Source organism: Cyanistes caeruleus, chromosome 13, assembly GCF_971803275.1.
Source record: "Cyanistes caeruleus chromosome 13, bCyaCae1.hap1.1, whole genome shotgun sequence".
In the NCBI taxonomy this organism is placed as follows: domain Eukaryota; kingdom Metazoa; phylum Chordata; class Aves; order Passeriformes; family Paridae; genus Cyanistes; species Cyanistes caeruleus.
Genome location: NC_141713.1, coordinates 2,642,260 through 2,655,585, shown reverse-complemented (window position 1 = coordinate 2,655,585; position 13,326 = coordinate 2,642,260). Strand labels below are relative to the sequence as shown.

The following is a 13,326-nucleotide window of genomic DNA, read 5'->3' as shown; positions in this document are numbered from 1 at the left end:
TGAGGGACGGGGTGGAGTCGCGCGGGAGAGACCGTGGGTTGGGCAGGGAGGATGGCAGAAAAGTGGGGGGAAGGAGCCTGAGCGTGTGACAGGGTCCAGGGTCACAGATACTCTGGGGATTGGCACAAGGGCACAGCGAGGGGTGGAGGTGCCCCAGCCCTCACCTCAGTCTCCCTGCACGACGCCTTCTACACCATGTCCCCCTCAGGGAGCCCAGCGAGGACTCGCTCGTGTCCCGGCTGGAGGTGGTGACCCTGCCCTCCCGCCTGCCCGGGGACCTGCCCGTGAGGAGCTGTGCCAGGGAGCTCCAGCTGCCTGTGCACGAGTGGCCACACACGGGACCCGTGGGGCAGTTTGATGTGGGTGTGGTGGCATCTTTCGGACGCCTTCTAAGCGAGGACCTCATTCTACAGTTCCCATAGTAAGTGTGTGGACTGCTTCGTTAGCAAAGCTGCACTCTCGTTTAAGGCAGCATCTGTGATTTGCAGTAGGTGAGGTCAGCTTCCCTGTGTTCATATGCTTAGCCTGAGCCCTATTGCTGTCATTGTGAAGTTCAGTGTTCTTTGACACATGGGTGTAAATTTATGCAAATATTCAGCAGAATATGTTTGCCTTTATTCCTCATGTCTCTCTGTGTTCACTGAGAAACTGAAGTTTATATAGTGTGACTTTTACTGCAAGTGCATATATAAGCCAGTAACACATAAGAAGATATGAGCTGATTGCAGTTTCACTGTAATATATGTTACACTCCATTTGCTTATGTTTCAGGTACCATTCCTATACTAACTTGTGAATATTTCATTCCAGTGGTGTGCTGAATGTCCATCCCAGCTGTCTCCCACGATGGCGTGGTCCTGCACCCATAGTCCACACAGTGCTTCACGGTGATAAGGTGACTGGGGTGACAATTATGGAAATAAGACCAAAAAGGTAGGTTTGGTGTGCTTTGCATATCACTCACTGTTGCTGTTGCCTCTCAAGACTTTAAATAATCACTGCTGAAGTCATCATTTAGCTCATTCTACATAACCACTTTATTTTTAATGTGTGTGATTAATTTTAAAGTTTGAAACACTTCAAAATGTTCATCTCACTATATGAGATTTGCCACAGTTACAGTATTTTAATAAGTGTGTAATTTGCACTCCAGGGCTCTTCTTTAATTCTTAACATTATCTCAGGGAACAGACAGAGAGCAGTCACACAGCTTTATCGATAGGCTTGGTATGACAGGACAGAAAAGATCTGGTTTTCAGACTTCATAGTCATCTGTAACATCCTGTAAGTGGACAGAAGGCAAGAAATTGCCTGTCTAGACATGAAAGAGATTAAATGTTTTAGTTTCAGCTCAAATTCTGGCTTAAAAGGCTTGTGAAAATACATTATTTTAGTTACCTTTTCTTTCTTAGATGCTTGTCTAATAATAGATCCTGGGAAAGTGTGAAACAGATTTCATATGAGTATTTCAGGTTGTTTCTTCTGAGATCTCATGTTCTGAACTGTAAATGGTGTGTTCATATCAGTCTCAGCTTGCTGAGGAGAATCTTGCTGCCAAGAGAGATCTGGCATTCTCTTGTGTTGTCCTATGAATCATTTGATAATGTGAAATAACATCTGAAAAATAATTTTAGAGGGGATAAAAAAGGGTAATTAGTAACTGAGCTAATGTACCAAATGCAGACTTTTGAACTGCTAATTAAGCTTCAGCTTCTCCAGTAAGGTTGTATGTTTTCTACCTTGCAGGTTTGATGTAGGTCCAATTATTAAGCAAGAAGAGGTTGCTGTTCCTCCCCACTGTACAGCACAGGAGCTAGAAGGGATGTTGGCAAAGATGGGTGCAAACATGGTAAAGTCCTGCCAGCTGTGTAATTTCTGGCTGGTACTTTGCTTTTAACATGTACAAACAGAATTCTTACTAATCTTGTTCTGAGCTGGCTTCAAGTTTAGGAGGAGGATGATGTGAAACTTAGTGTTTGTGAGCATTTTGCCTTGCTGAGAGGAGAGCTCAGTGGTCTGTGATCAGGTGTCAGTATCAGTCCTGTGTTTTGCTGTTGTGTTTCTATTCAGTGAAGAACCCAAATCCTGTCTGTGGAGACAGTACAGGTTCTTTCATTTAAATGAATATCTGCTTTTCTATTTTAATAGTCAGCTTTTGTCCTGTTCTGGGATTAATATCAGAGAAGAGATCATCCATAAAAAAATACGTGTGTTTTTTAATTGTGATTCAGTGTGAAGGATGTCTTTACTGTGTCTGTGTGTAGGATACACATTGTCTGAATATACTGAGCCAATTTTCTAAAAGCTTGCAGGACAGTTTCACTGCTGAAAAATTAAGTTTTACTTTGTTTATTATCTCTTGAACGTAGCTTGACTAATACTCTGTACAAAATTTAATTCTGCAGCTGTTAGCAGTTTTGAAGAAGTTGCCTGAAAGTTTGAAAAATAAAAAAGAGCAGCCAAAAGAAGGAGTAACATTTGGTAGGTACACATTGTTCTTAATGCGACTTTGTCATTACAATTTTTTCCTTTATCAGCTGGAAAACTAAAATTTCCTGCCATGCTGGGTTGTATTTTTTTTAAATTCATTTCTCAATATGCTCTCTTCACTGCCTTCTCTGGCTTAAAAAGTCAAACAGGAGAAAAATGCTTCAGAATTCTTCAGACTTACTACGTTAATTTTTTTTTCCAGTTCCTTGTACAATATCAAAATCACTATTGATGTCACAAAATCTGCGTTTGTTATTCTTCATGGTTGTAATGCAGACAGGGTTACAGCTGTGCTTGTAAGCATGATACAAGTTTGCAATGCATAAGGTAAATAAGGGGAACAATTGAGAATAAAAAGTAATCCAAATTGAGGTTTTTACAAAGTCTTTTCTCCAATTCTTGTCTGAGATATCTTGGCTGGATGGCAGCTATTGATCAGTATTGGTCAGGAAAAACTGAGGTTAAAATCGGATAAAGTAGTACAGCTGTTTACTAAAACAGGCATAGCAAAGTAAGAAATCTTCTAATTTATCTTTTCTCTCTAGCTCCTAAAATCTCTATATCAAAGAGTTGTATAAAATGGGAAGAGCAAACAGCTGCACAAGTAATTCAACTGCATCGTGCAATAGGAAGTATGGTGAGACTGGATTTTTTGGAACCCTTTTCTGTCCTATAGCATGTCTGAGTTTGGTGTAGATATTTTAATTAATCACTAAACATCAGTTTTAGTTATTTTAGCCTCTGTAAACCTTGCATGTGTTCTAAAATCCTGGTAGTTTATCATTAGAGGTAGAATTAATGTGCAGGAGAATTTTCATGGACTTGATTCCGAGTGTGAAATCAGCTCAAAAATTTTATATTGTTTCCTTAGCTCTGAGATTTTCCCTGATGTATTTGAGAAGGTCCTGGAATGCTGCAGTGACATTTCTGCATGGCAGTAAACAGTGCAAACAGCCACAGTGAAGAGCTGTTGTAGCTAATTGCTTAACTCATTTCTGTGTAGGTTAGTGGTTTGAGTTGAGGAAGGGTAAGGAAAACTAAGTCTGATAAGGAAAATCTATCTAGACATACAACTAAATTTTCCCTTAATGTTATTATCACAGGTATTTTGCCTAAGGAAAAAATTGCCTGGAAATGTGAAAATATTCTCAATATATCATCTGTTTCTGTTTCCAGTTTCCTTTGCAGACACTCTGGAAGGGTACTACCGTTAAACTCCTGGATTTTGTGGAAGTGGACAATATCCCTGGTTTTCCTGGTATGTACTCTTAAATTATTAAATTTTTAAACCATTTTCTTTAGGAATCTGAGTGCCATGTGGGCCAAGGTGTATGACTGATCAGGCCTTAGTGAGTGTTAATGGATCAGATATGAAGCAGTGCCAGAGAATGACTGTTCTGATTGTTTGTGTTCATTTGGTTATTAAAAAAACACAGAATAAAATAAAATGTTTTTCAGCAAAATAGTGACTCAAGATGGTTACCTTCCTTCAAAGAAACAGAAGTGGTTCAAACCTTTTCTGTACTTATTGGCATAAAAATGCAGGATGATCTTTCTTTGCTTTTAGATCAAATACTAAATGACTGTGGAGTTGTTCCTGGTTCAGTACTGTTCCATAAAATGTCCCAAACATTGATAGCTCGCTGCAAGGTAGGCTTTTCCCATTTGTTTTATATTCACTGCCCTAAAGATGAAGTTTTAGTATTTGTGTGGTGCATAACTTTTGTCTTAATTGTCCATTGTTAATCTCTGTACTAGTTTAGATCAGTACCAGATGTTTTAATACCTTAAACTTTTAATTTCCATTAACCGGCTCTGCATATTTGCAAACAAGAATTTGACTTGTAGGCCTGATGACACTGAATAAAATGTATTCTGTAAGCCAGCCTATGGGAGCTAAAGATAGCTTTAAACATGGAAGAAGCTCACTGCTTTTTTTTGTTTGTTTTTATTTTTAGGAAGGCTGGGTTGGAATCAAAACAGTCGTTTTAAAGAAGAAGCTTACAGCAGTTGACTTTTACAATGGATATATGCACTCTTGGTTCCAGCAGAATCCAAGAACAGTTCATCAGGAATGCAGATTTCAAACACTCAAACTTAGCACGGCAAAAAAGACTCTGAAAGAGAGGGGAATATTGGCAAAGGATATAAAACAATAAATGTATTTTTTAATGTCTGTAAGTTAATAGTAATATAAAATATTTCAAAGCCCACCTATAACATGAAACTTAATTAAGGGATTTCTTCCCAGAGTGTTTGATCTTACTGTCATGTACATGTTTTCTTGGTGGGTTCCTGGAGATACTTCTTCTCTTTCCCCATTAAGGAAGAGAATCTCCATGAGCTCTGTAGATATTGAATAAATCTCCGTTTCCACTGTTGAGAAATAAATTTATTTTTATACAACATTTTCAGGGTTTTTTTGAGGACATTACTTTAATCTGGAAATACTAAAATCCAGTGAGCTTTTCTAATGCTCACTGAGCCTTAGACTGTGTAGTTTGATATTCTTGTGGATCCTAAAATTGTCTTTGTATTCCTACATTGGGGTGAATAACTTAGCTGAGAACATAGGAGAATCTTTTCCTGTCCATGATGATTTTCTCCTTCCCCTTTCTGTTTTCCTATCCTGGGATATGTCCTGCTTAAAGTTTTTGTGCCCTCCATCTAGAAAATTTATGTTCTACTATTTCACTTTCTGATGGAAGAGGTTTTTACCTGATGAGGAGTTGTTAATCTAATCCAAGATTTTCCTCAATCTCTCTTTGCTTAATGGCATATAGACAGTATATATATATGTATATATATTTATATTTTCTTTCATGTCAACAACCCCAAGACTTGTGATTCTTACACTTCCTTGTCTTAAAAGAAGTAATGTTGCACTGAGCATAACAGCAGAGCAAAGAGTGGCTGTATCTTAGAAGCTTTTCTAATAACAGCAGAGCAAAGAGTGGCTGTATCTTAGAAGCTTTTCTAATATTTGCTAACTTTTTCCTGCTTTTTCTGGGTTCTACTGAAGTAAAAGCAAAAAAATGTAGAAAAATGTGTCATATCACAAGAATTAAAATGTTTCTGAAGAAGCATCTGTTAAAGCAGCTGCTTCAGTATTTTTCTTCTGTTGCCATTAGTCCATTAATTAACTGCCTCTGACAGGTTTTCCAGAACACATGGTCCTCCAGGAAATCCAAACTTATGAATCAGAGTCAAAAGCTGGGAACAACAGCAAGGTGGAAGGAAGTCAGGCTCCTGTGGAGAATTCCTGTTGTTCCTGACCACAGACTTGGTGCAGTTTGTGCTGCAGAAATTCTAAATCCGGCAAGTTTGCTTCCAAGAAAATGATGTATTTTTGTGTTTTGCTCCCTTCTACTTTTTGCAAGTGAAAGTTGTGGAGTCACTTTTTATTTTTTGCTCTGTCCAGATTAGTCTGTAAACGTTAGTAACCACTTTATGCCAGTAGAAGGGTGGGTGGGTCAGTGAGGTTTTTGTGTGTTTGTGAAGATGGTGGCTGTTTTGGAGCGTTTTCTGGGGCTTGCTACCTCACTGTATGGCAAAACCCCACCACCACAATTTAGAGATAATTTTAAGCACTAATGATAAAGAGTTTTGAACTGAAGTGTTTTACTTAACTGGGACTCAACAATTCCAGTGCTTCAGGATCCGACTTTTCAGATGTTCCAGATCCCTAGACACTGGAAAATCAGTTTTTGTTCCTTATAACCTGAGCAAAATGAACAGCAAGGCATGACTCCCGCAGAAAGAATACAGTGTCAAAAGTTCAGGCAAAAGAGTCCCAGTTAAAAGCTTTTAGATATCCAAACTGTTAAATCAGCAGCTTCTTCCTAGCAGTGACTTGAGGAAAATTCTTTTAACTCCTTTGTGTTTCATCCTCAGTTTTAGATCATGCCCGGTGTGAGACCTATTGCTGGCAGACAATAATTATCTAGTTCTCACTAAAGCATAAAGCAACAGGAAAAGTTTCCCTGTGTTTTTGGGAAGTTCGAGGTGGTGTGTGCCCAGAATCCCTGTAGATGGAGCTCGCTGCATCCCTTTTGGGTGAAAACCAAGGACAGCTGGACAGAAGACGGTGAAAATCCGGTACAGAACGCCTTCAGTTAGTTGTTTTATAGTGAATAATGTCTAAACCATATTGCAGCCAGGATCCCATGTACTTGTAGCTCAATCTTTTGATCTGTGCAGGATTTGCTTTAAGAATTCTTTTGCTTTCTGTGTGAAAGGTTATAAAAGGTTAGACTGTTCTGTGTTGTTTAACAGTTGATGTCCTACTCTGAATATGCACAACTTTACCCAAGTCATTTTATGGAGCAAAAGAAGGTAAGATTAATTTAACTTTTTATGAAAAAGGTCTTTGGCATGCTATTTTTGGCATGGTAGAGAAGTTTTAAATGGAATTGGTGTTCCCCAGGCAGCTGTTAGCTAGAATGTCTCTTTGGAAACTTTGCTTTCACCTGGCTCTGCAGGGATTTAACTCAGTAAGTAATGAAAATCTGATTATTTTTGCAGAAGAGACAAAACAAAAATGGGGCATTCACTGATGAGGTGTGGAATAGCATGTCAGGGTTGACTCTGGAACACAGACAGTGATTTGATTCCCAGTACTGCTGATGAGGTTGAGTACAGCTACCCTGGCCACTAGAACAGAATCTTAGCAAAATAAAACAGCTGTCCTCTTAGAGGAGAGAGGGAAAGCAGCAGGTATTCACAGACCCAACATCCACTATGGCTTGATTTAACATCACTGGGACCAAATTACTGGCAGAACTGCAAAATATTTGGGCACCAGACGGGCTCTGGTGTTGCATAGGCATGATTTCATCATGGATTTCAAATAGTAGAGGGAGTGATATTTCCTAGGATGCTCATGACTCATTTAGATGCATCTGTTTCATGTTCCACAACCTTACAACTCCCCCTGCTTCCTAGGAAACCTCTTTATTCCTGTTTTCTGAATACATTACAAATAAACAAAAAGAATAAGTGACTAATGGGAGAAGTACTTGAGCCTTTTCATAAAGTTTTTTGCAAAATCCCCCAATAATTTGCTGGTCAAGGCCAGACAAGAATGTCTCCTTTTGTTTATCCTATCTGCTAGCATCCTGATAGCTTCTGGGAAGCAGTAGTTTCCTTTAAAAACAGGAGGGATAGGTTACTGGATTTAAATGTGGATTGGAAACTAAGTGACCTTAATGGGAGATGCTTTGCCATTAGCCACAAACCTGCTGATGTTTAGGAGCCAGGTCTCCTTCTTCAGCCTGTTCCTCAAGGTTGGTGGTCCAAAGGCTAAGGGGCCAAGGGAGGAGCTGAGTCTCAGCCTTCCTGCATTCCTCCAGCTGATGCTCTCTGATACGTGGGAGTGTGGGCTAGGTTTCAGGCTGCAGAAAGGACACTGCCATGCACTGACCATAAACACAAGCTGAAGGAATCAGAACTGACATTGAACTGTAGTGTAAAATTTGTGTGAGTAGCAGATGTCAGGACTTTGCTGTAGCTTTGCTCCTATATAAACTTAATGTATTTGGGATAGTGACTCATCAGTAATGGTGAAGTGTTAGCACTGAGCAGTGGCTGTGTCAAGGTTGTTTTCTGTTGGTAGTGCTTAAAGACTCGTGTTTGAGACCTCTGTCTTGCTCTGTGTCCAACACAGTCTGCCAGCAGCCTCCTGGGAGAGCTCAGGGACTCGGTGAGTGCACAGATTAGTTTGTTCCTCCAAGTCAGTGCTAAGCTGCAGAGGGGGACAGTTTGGGGAAACTTGGACAGCTCCTGGCTGTTCCAGGCTGTAGGGCCGTGACCATTTCAGTGTTGTTAAATACACATCTCTCCCCAGAAGGAAGAGCCCTGCACTCTGTTGTGTGTGACTGGCAAGCCCACATGCAGCACAGGGATCATCAGATCCTGAGCCTGCTTTCATCCATTTCTTGGGTTAGTCTGTAGAAGTCATTTGTGTTACTTCACTCTCAAAGTGATGAAACTAAGTTTGGGATTTGGCTGTCTGTCTGCAGAAGAGGAGGGGAGCAGAGGGAAGAGACATTTCTCTGCACAAGCCAAGAGCTCTGTGGGAAGGTCCAAGCTAATGCTCCCCACTGGCCGCCTTGGCTCCGGCTCTTGCCAAGCCCTTGCAGCAGACTAGACACAAAAGAAAACACACAAAGTCTAAATTCATTGGTATGAAAAGGATGTGCCAGAGTATTCCACAGCTCTTCCTTTTCTGCTTTTCTTTAATAACTGACAATTTGCATAAAAAAGTGGATTATTAAGGGGTGTTTTTATGTGTTAAAGCATAATTCAGCCTGCCCTGTGTCAGACCTGAGAAACTGTTCTGAAGCTTGTTAAACACTGTTGAAAGATTCCCTATGCTCTTGATGGGCTGTAGGCATGGCAGCACAGGCCTAGAACTGGCTTCATATTTATAGGATTAGATTGGGTAGGAGAGGGAAATCCAGGCTGGAGCATGTGCTTGAATTCCAGTTTGCATTCAATAGCACTGTCCACCTTTTTATGATCTTTCTTGGTGGTAATTTTGGTGTCAGAGACTTGCTGGCTTGTCTGCACCCCAAAAGTTTATTGGCAGTGTTTGCCTGTAAACGTAAGATATCTCTGTGCTGTGAGGTCCTTGATTTCACTCTAGAAAGGGTGGGGTTGAAAGGACAATTTAATAGATCACTTGGAGAGGGATCACTTACCCCTTCTGTGTTCAGCTGTACCTTCAGCTAAGAGCAACTTCTTGCCAGCTCCTTATGCTTGCTGCTGAGTGTGGACAGAATCCTATCTTCTCCCTATCTCCACCCAGCACCGCTCTACATTGCTTGGTTTCCTATCATCCTTAAAGCATGAATTCCCAGCCCTCTTTTCCCTCCATCTTGTGCCACCCCTTAAGTCATCCCTGCCCAGACCTGCTGCTCTGATTCTCCCAGAACCATTGCTGACGCTACACATGTCAACCTGGGGAGAGATTCCCTGACTGCAGCATGCCGTGGCCAAACCCTGGAGCTGCAGGAGAGTCGGGCACCCTCAAAACCCCTCACCCATATCCAGGATCAGTCTAACACTGATAAAGTTGTGAGCTGTTTATGAACAGAAAGATGAAATCCTGCAGGTTATTCTTTGCTCAGCTCTGCGTGTGGTTTATTTACTTGGGCATTTCAAACACAAAAGTGACACACGTCGAAGTTACAAAATTACTTTTTTTATTAACCTACCCTATTGTAGAGTGTGGATTTTCTTGTTAAATAATGCAAGAAGCAAGAGAAAACTCTAGCTGTATCTACGTGGAGCCTACAAATCCACATGGCTTCTCTGTGCTACTGAGCATATGAGTTCTTAGAAATGCAGCTGCCAGTAGTTTAGCTTGAATACAGTCATTCTAAAACAAGCTAGAAATAAATAAAATACTTACATTTCAAGTACGAAACCTTGCAGTTGAATTCAGTATGAGGAAATCAGTTTATTCCTTTTCATGTTACCAACTACTGTACAGGTACTTGGGCTGGCAAAGTCTGCAGATGCAGAACAGAAGAATGTTTTATGTACATGACTTTATTGAATCATGTGTTTAGTCTTCCCTTTAGGCTATCATGTGAAGCTGTTTAATGGCAGGCAGAAAGAAGAATTTTATGGATGCATTTAATAAGACACAAACTCACTACCTCTGCTGGCCACCTATTGTCACCTTATGTCTTTCCTTTCTGGTGGGGGAAAAAAAAAATGGCACCTTAATTATGTCTCATAAATAATGACACCTACCAGCTTTCAATGACATTATTTAGCGGGTTGGTGTTACTTTCAAATGATATTTAATAGAGCATGAGTGACTTTACCAGTGCTCCTATACAGCTCTAATAGGTGGGACGTTGACCTATCATCGGGATCTTGGCTTGGTTGTTTCGGCGGCTTGCTGGTGGCCTCCGGTATGCAGGTCTCTGCCCTGGCAGAACCAGGATGGTCTGCTGGCCTGAGTCCCTCGGAGACTGCTGGCCTGAGTCCCTTGGAGACTGCTGGCCTGAGTCCCTTGGAGACTGCTGGCCCAGGTCCCTCAGAGACTGCTGGCCCAAGTTCCTCTGAGACTGGAAGATGCTTTGCTCTGTTGCACTCCTCTCCGAACAGGTGAACGTCAACCCAACACCAACATCGCTCTTCATGGTTCTGGACGTGCCATCAGATGTGCCATCGAAACACCTGCCCAGGGCGATTTCTTTGGCAATCCTCGGGTCTTGGTCAGTGACTGTGTAGATGCCATAGTTGTGTCCCAGTGGGTCAAGAGGTGCTAGCATTGTGTACTCGCTGGTGTCATTGTTGGTGGCCATTGGGAGGTGGTTCACCAGGTACTCGTGGAGCATGCTGTTTACGCTCACTCGACGGCAGTTGCCTTGCGGGACCACTTTGACGAGCGTGCGGTCCACACGGTCCTGGTCAAAGAGCATTCCACTGCACTTGAACTCCAGGCAGGCTGTCGACACGTCCCGCTGCTGGGGGTCACGGATGCTGCGCACATCCCTGATGCCATAGAGCTTGCCGATGGTGCGTGGGTGCGTCCCACCCATGTTACGAGATCTTACATTCACTTCCTGAGGTCCATTTATTTTTACTTTAATGTAGCAGGCTCTAAATTCCATGGGCTTGGGCCACCACGCCAGGTAGTCGTCGGTCCAGCTCATGAGGTCATCTTCACTGAAGGGAACAGTGTTGTAGTCATACCGGTCTCCTTCTATCCTGTAAAACCTGAAGTGAGCAGCACTGTGTGGAGCTTCCTCACATTCACTGAGGTTTTCATAGGCATAAATAGGGCCATTGTTCTCTTCTGGGGAATTAGGGCTTGGCTTGGCCATGTTAATGCTAAATGCTGTTTTCTTGATGTTGGAGTCCTCATGGTCTGTCCTCCTGTAGTTGAGCTTGTTGAGGTATGGCTGTGGGACCCCAATAGCAGCAGGGTTGAGTTTGGGAGCAGAGGGCACAGCTTCAAGCTCTTCACCCCCCATGCTTGCCAAGATATAAGCTCCGTAGGCTTCAGGGTTTTGCTCATCACAGAAGGCAGGCACACAGGCACCGTTGGGACCAGTGACTACGCTGTCAAAACGGCCCCATGCTCTGGGGTTGGAGGAGAACCCTGGTTCTGGCTCCATGTTTATAATAGAAATCACAACCCCTTGGATCTGCTCACTTTGCAAAAATCTCTCACTTCTGTAGGCTCGGACTTTGACGTAGCACCGTCTGCTCTCAGGGACATCCAGGTTAAAAAGACGCCTCTCTTTGATCTCCATGTTCCCAACCAAAAAGGTTCTCTCCTCCCTTTTGCGCCTTGTGCTTTTCTCAATGTTGAAGTCCCCTTCTTCCTCCCATAAGCCTGTCTCTGGGTTCAGGGACCAAAGCTTCATCTCTTGCACATGCTCTGGCATCTTGACCTGAGCAGCATCCAAATGAACCTTCACCTTTTCTGCATTGAGGGACTCAGTGCCCTGTTCATCTGTGAAGTCCACTGAAAACATGCCGTATGTGCGGAGCGGAAATACATCTCCTTCCTCATCTACAAAGTTCAGGTCACTTTGTGTCACAGGGGCTGTGGAAATGTTTCTTGGGTCCAGAAATGTCACACTGGCTTTCACTTTGCCACTGTAAACCTCTCCATTTTTCCTATAAAATGCATTGGGAGGAATTTCTAATTCAGCAATTGGATCATCTTCCTCCATTTCCCCCAAAGAAATCACATTAGTTTCGGTGGATTCCAGTGTAACAGGGGCTTTCTTTCTTAGTAGCTTGATCTCATGAAATACAGCACCTCCATTTTCCTTGAAGGGCAGAACCTTTGTTGTGTTCACAAACTTCTGCAGCCGGTCCACAAAAGTTAGAACCAGTCTCTCCATATCTGCTGGGACGTGGATGGAGAAGGTTCCCTTGTAGCCAGTCATACTCACTCTCTTGTTGCCCATGTAGATGTGGCCAAACCTCAGTGGCTCACCATTATCTGCTGCTGTGGCTCTGCCTCGAACCATTATTTTGGTCTCAGTGCATACTTTGCAACCGCATTCAACAATGACTTTAGTGGGGAGTGTGTAGCCGTCACAGGAGATGTCCCTGGTTTCCATCTTGGATACCCCACAGCAGTAGGAGACATTGTCCTTACACCGAAGTCCCTTATCCAGCTTCCCTGCACAGGTCTTTGCTGGGCACTTGCCCACATCATAATAGAAGGAGTTTGTTGCTTTTTGGAAGCAATCGTGAGGAAGTCGGATGAGGTGGCTTTGAGGTTGGGAGTCACAGGCTGCCTCTTTTGTTCCTGTTGAATAGGATTTCTTAATGAGCAGTATGAAATAATTGTACAGTCATTGCTATGTTGTCTGAAATCTCAGAGCTCCTAAACATTGCTCCTGAACATTGCTCCTAAAAGCAGTGGGGTTTTTTCAGGATTTTGGTGAGCTGATTAACTCATTTCAGTGAAGCAAGCAGCTCAGCTTTAGCTTTAGGACCCTGATTAAGAGCTGTTTGCAGGATCCTCTCTGCTCCTGCTTATCCACTATGGTTATCCAGCTCACCCTCAGCTAGATGTTCTGCTGCTGCTTGGCTTTTTGACTATGGCAAGACTAGAATATATCCCAAGACTTTAAAAACAGCCATAAACAAGCAGAAATATTCCCCTGTCAGGCAACAAGTACAGTGAAAAATCTCCTGACAGCAGCAGGTTGAGGTTGATAGGCCACCTGCAATCCAGAGCTCTGGTTTATAGGGAGCATCTGGTTCATAACCAGCTCACTCAAGCTTATCTGCAAACAGATGAATGATATAAACCTCAAGTATTTTTCCTGTGACGTTTCTTTACCAGATGTA

General features: G+C 42.4%; 3 protein-coding genes across 10 annotated transcripts in view; 1 reads left to right on the top strand and 2 right to left on the bottom strand.

Annotated features, from left to right (window-relative positions):
* Nucleotides 1-286, bottom strand: part of SLC51B (SLC51 subunit beta) — a 12,095-nt gene extending 11,809 nt beyond the window's left edge. The window contains exon 1 of the mRNA XM_023933817.2: nt 165-286. The gene's annotated coding sequence lies outside the window, so the exon portion shown is untranslated. The remainder of the gene's footprint in view (nt 1-164) is intronic.
* MTFMT (mitochondrial methionyl-tRNA formyltransferase) overlaps nt 1-13,326 on the top strand; it is a 19,417-nt gene that overhangs the window by 431 nt on the left and 5,660 nt on the right. The window contains exons 2-12 of one of the 5 annotated variants that reach the window (XR_015275727.1): nt 209-421; nt 811-933; nt 1,747-1,849; nt 2,406-2,481; nt 3,036-3,127; nt 3,667-3,748; nt 4,058-4,140; nt 4,449-4,667; nt 5,647-5,808; nt 6,385-6,588; nt 6,691-7,492. Coding sequence is in view for 2 of the 5 variants with exons in the window: in XM_086848810.1 (XP_086704936.1) it covers nt 209-421; nt 811-933; nt 1,747-1,849; nt 2,406-2,481; nt 3,036-3,127; nt 3,667-3,748; nt 4,058-4,140; nt 4,449-4,649 (973 nt within the window). In the remaining 3 variants the exon portion in view is untranslated. Of the gene's footprint in view, nt 1-208; nt 422-810; nt 934-1,746; nt 1,850-2,405; nt 2,482-3,035; nt 3,128-3,666; nt 3,749-4,057; nt 4,141-4,448; nt 4,899-5,646; nt 7,493-13,326 lie in introns of those variants that run through there. The other 4 variants (XR_015275728.1, XR_015275726.1, XM_086848810.1 and 1 more) reach the window with 4 other exon arrangements.
* CILP (cartilage intermediate layer protein) overlaps nt 9,606-13,326 on the bottom strand; it is an 11,323-nt gene continuing 7,602 nt past the window's right edge. For all 4 annotated transcript variants that reach the window (XM_086848733.1, XM_086848734.1, XM_023933807.2 and 1 more), the window contains one exon: nt 9,606-12,778. In XM_086848733.1, coding sequence (XP_086704859.1) covers nt 10,344-12,778 — 2,435 coding nt within the window. In that variant the 3' untranslated portion in view covers nt 9,606-10,343. The remainder of the gene's footprint in view (nt 12,779-13,326) is intronic.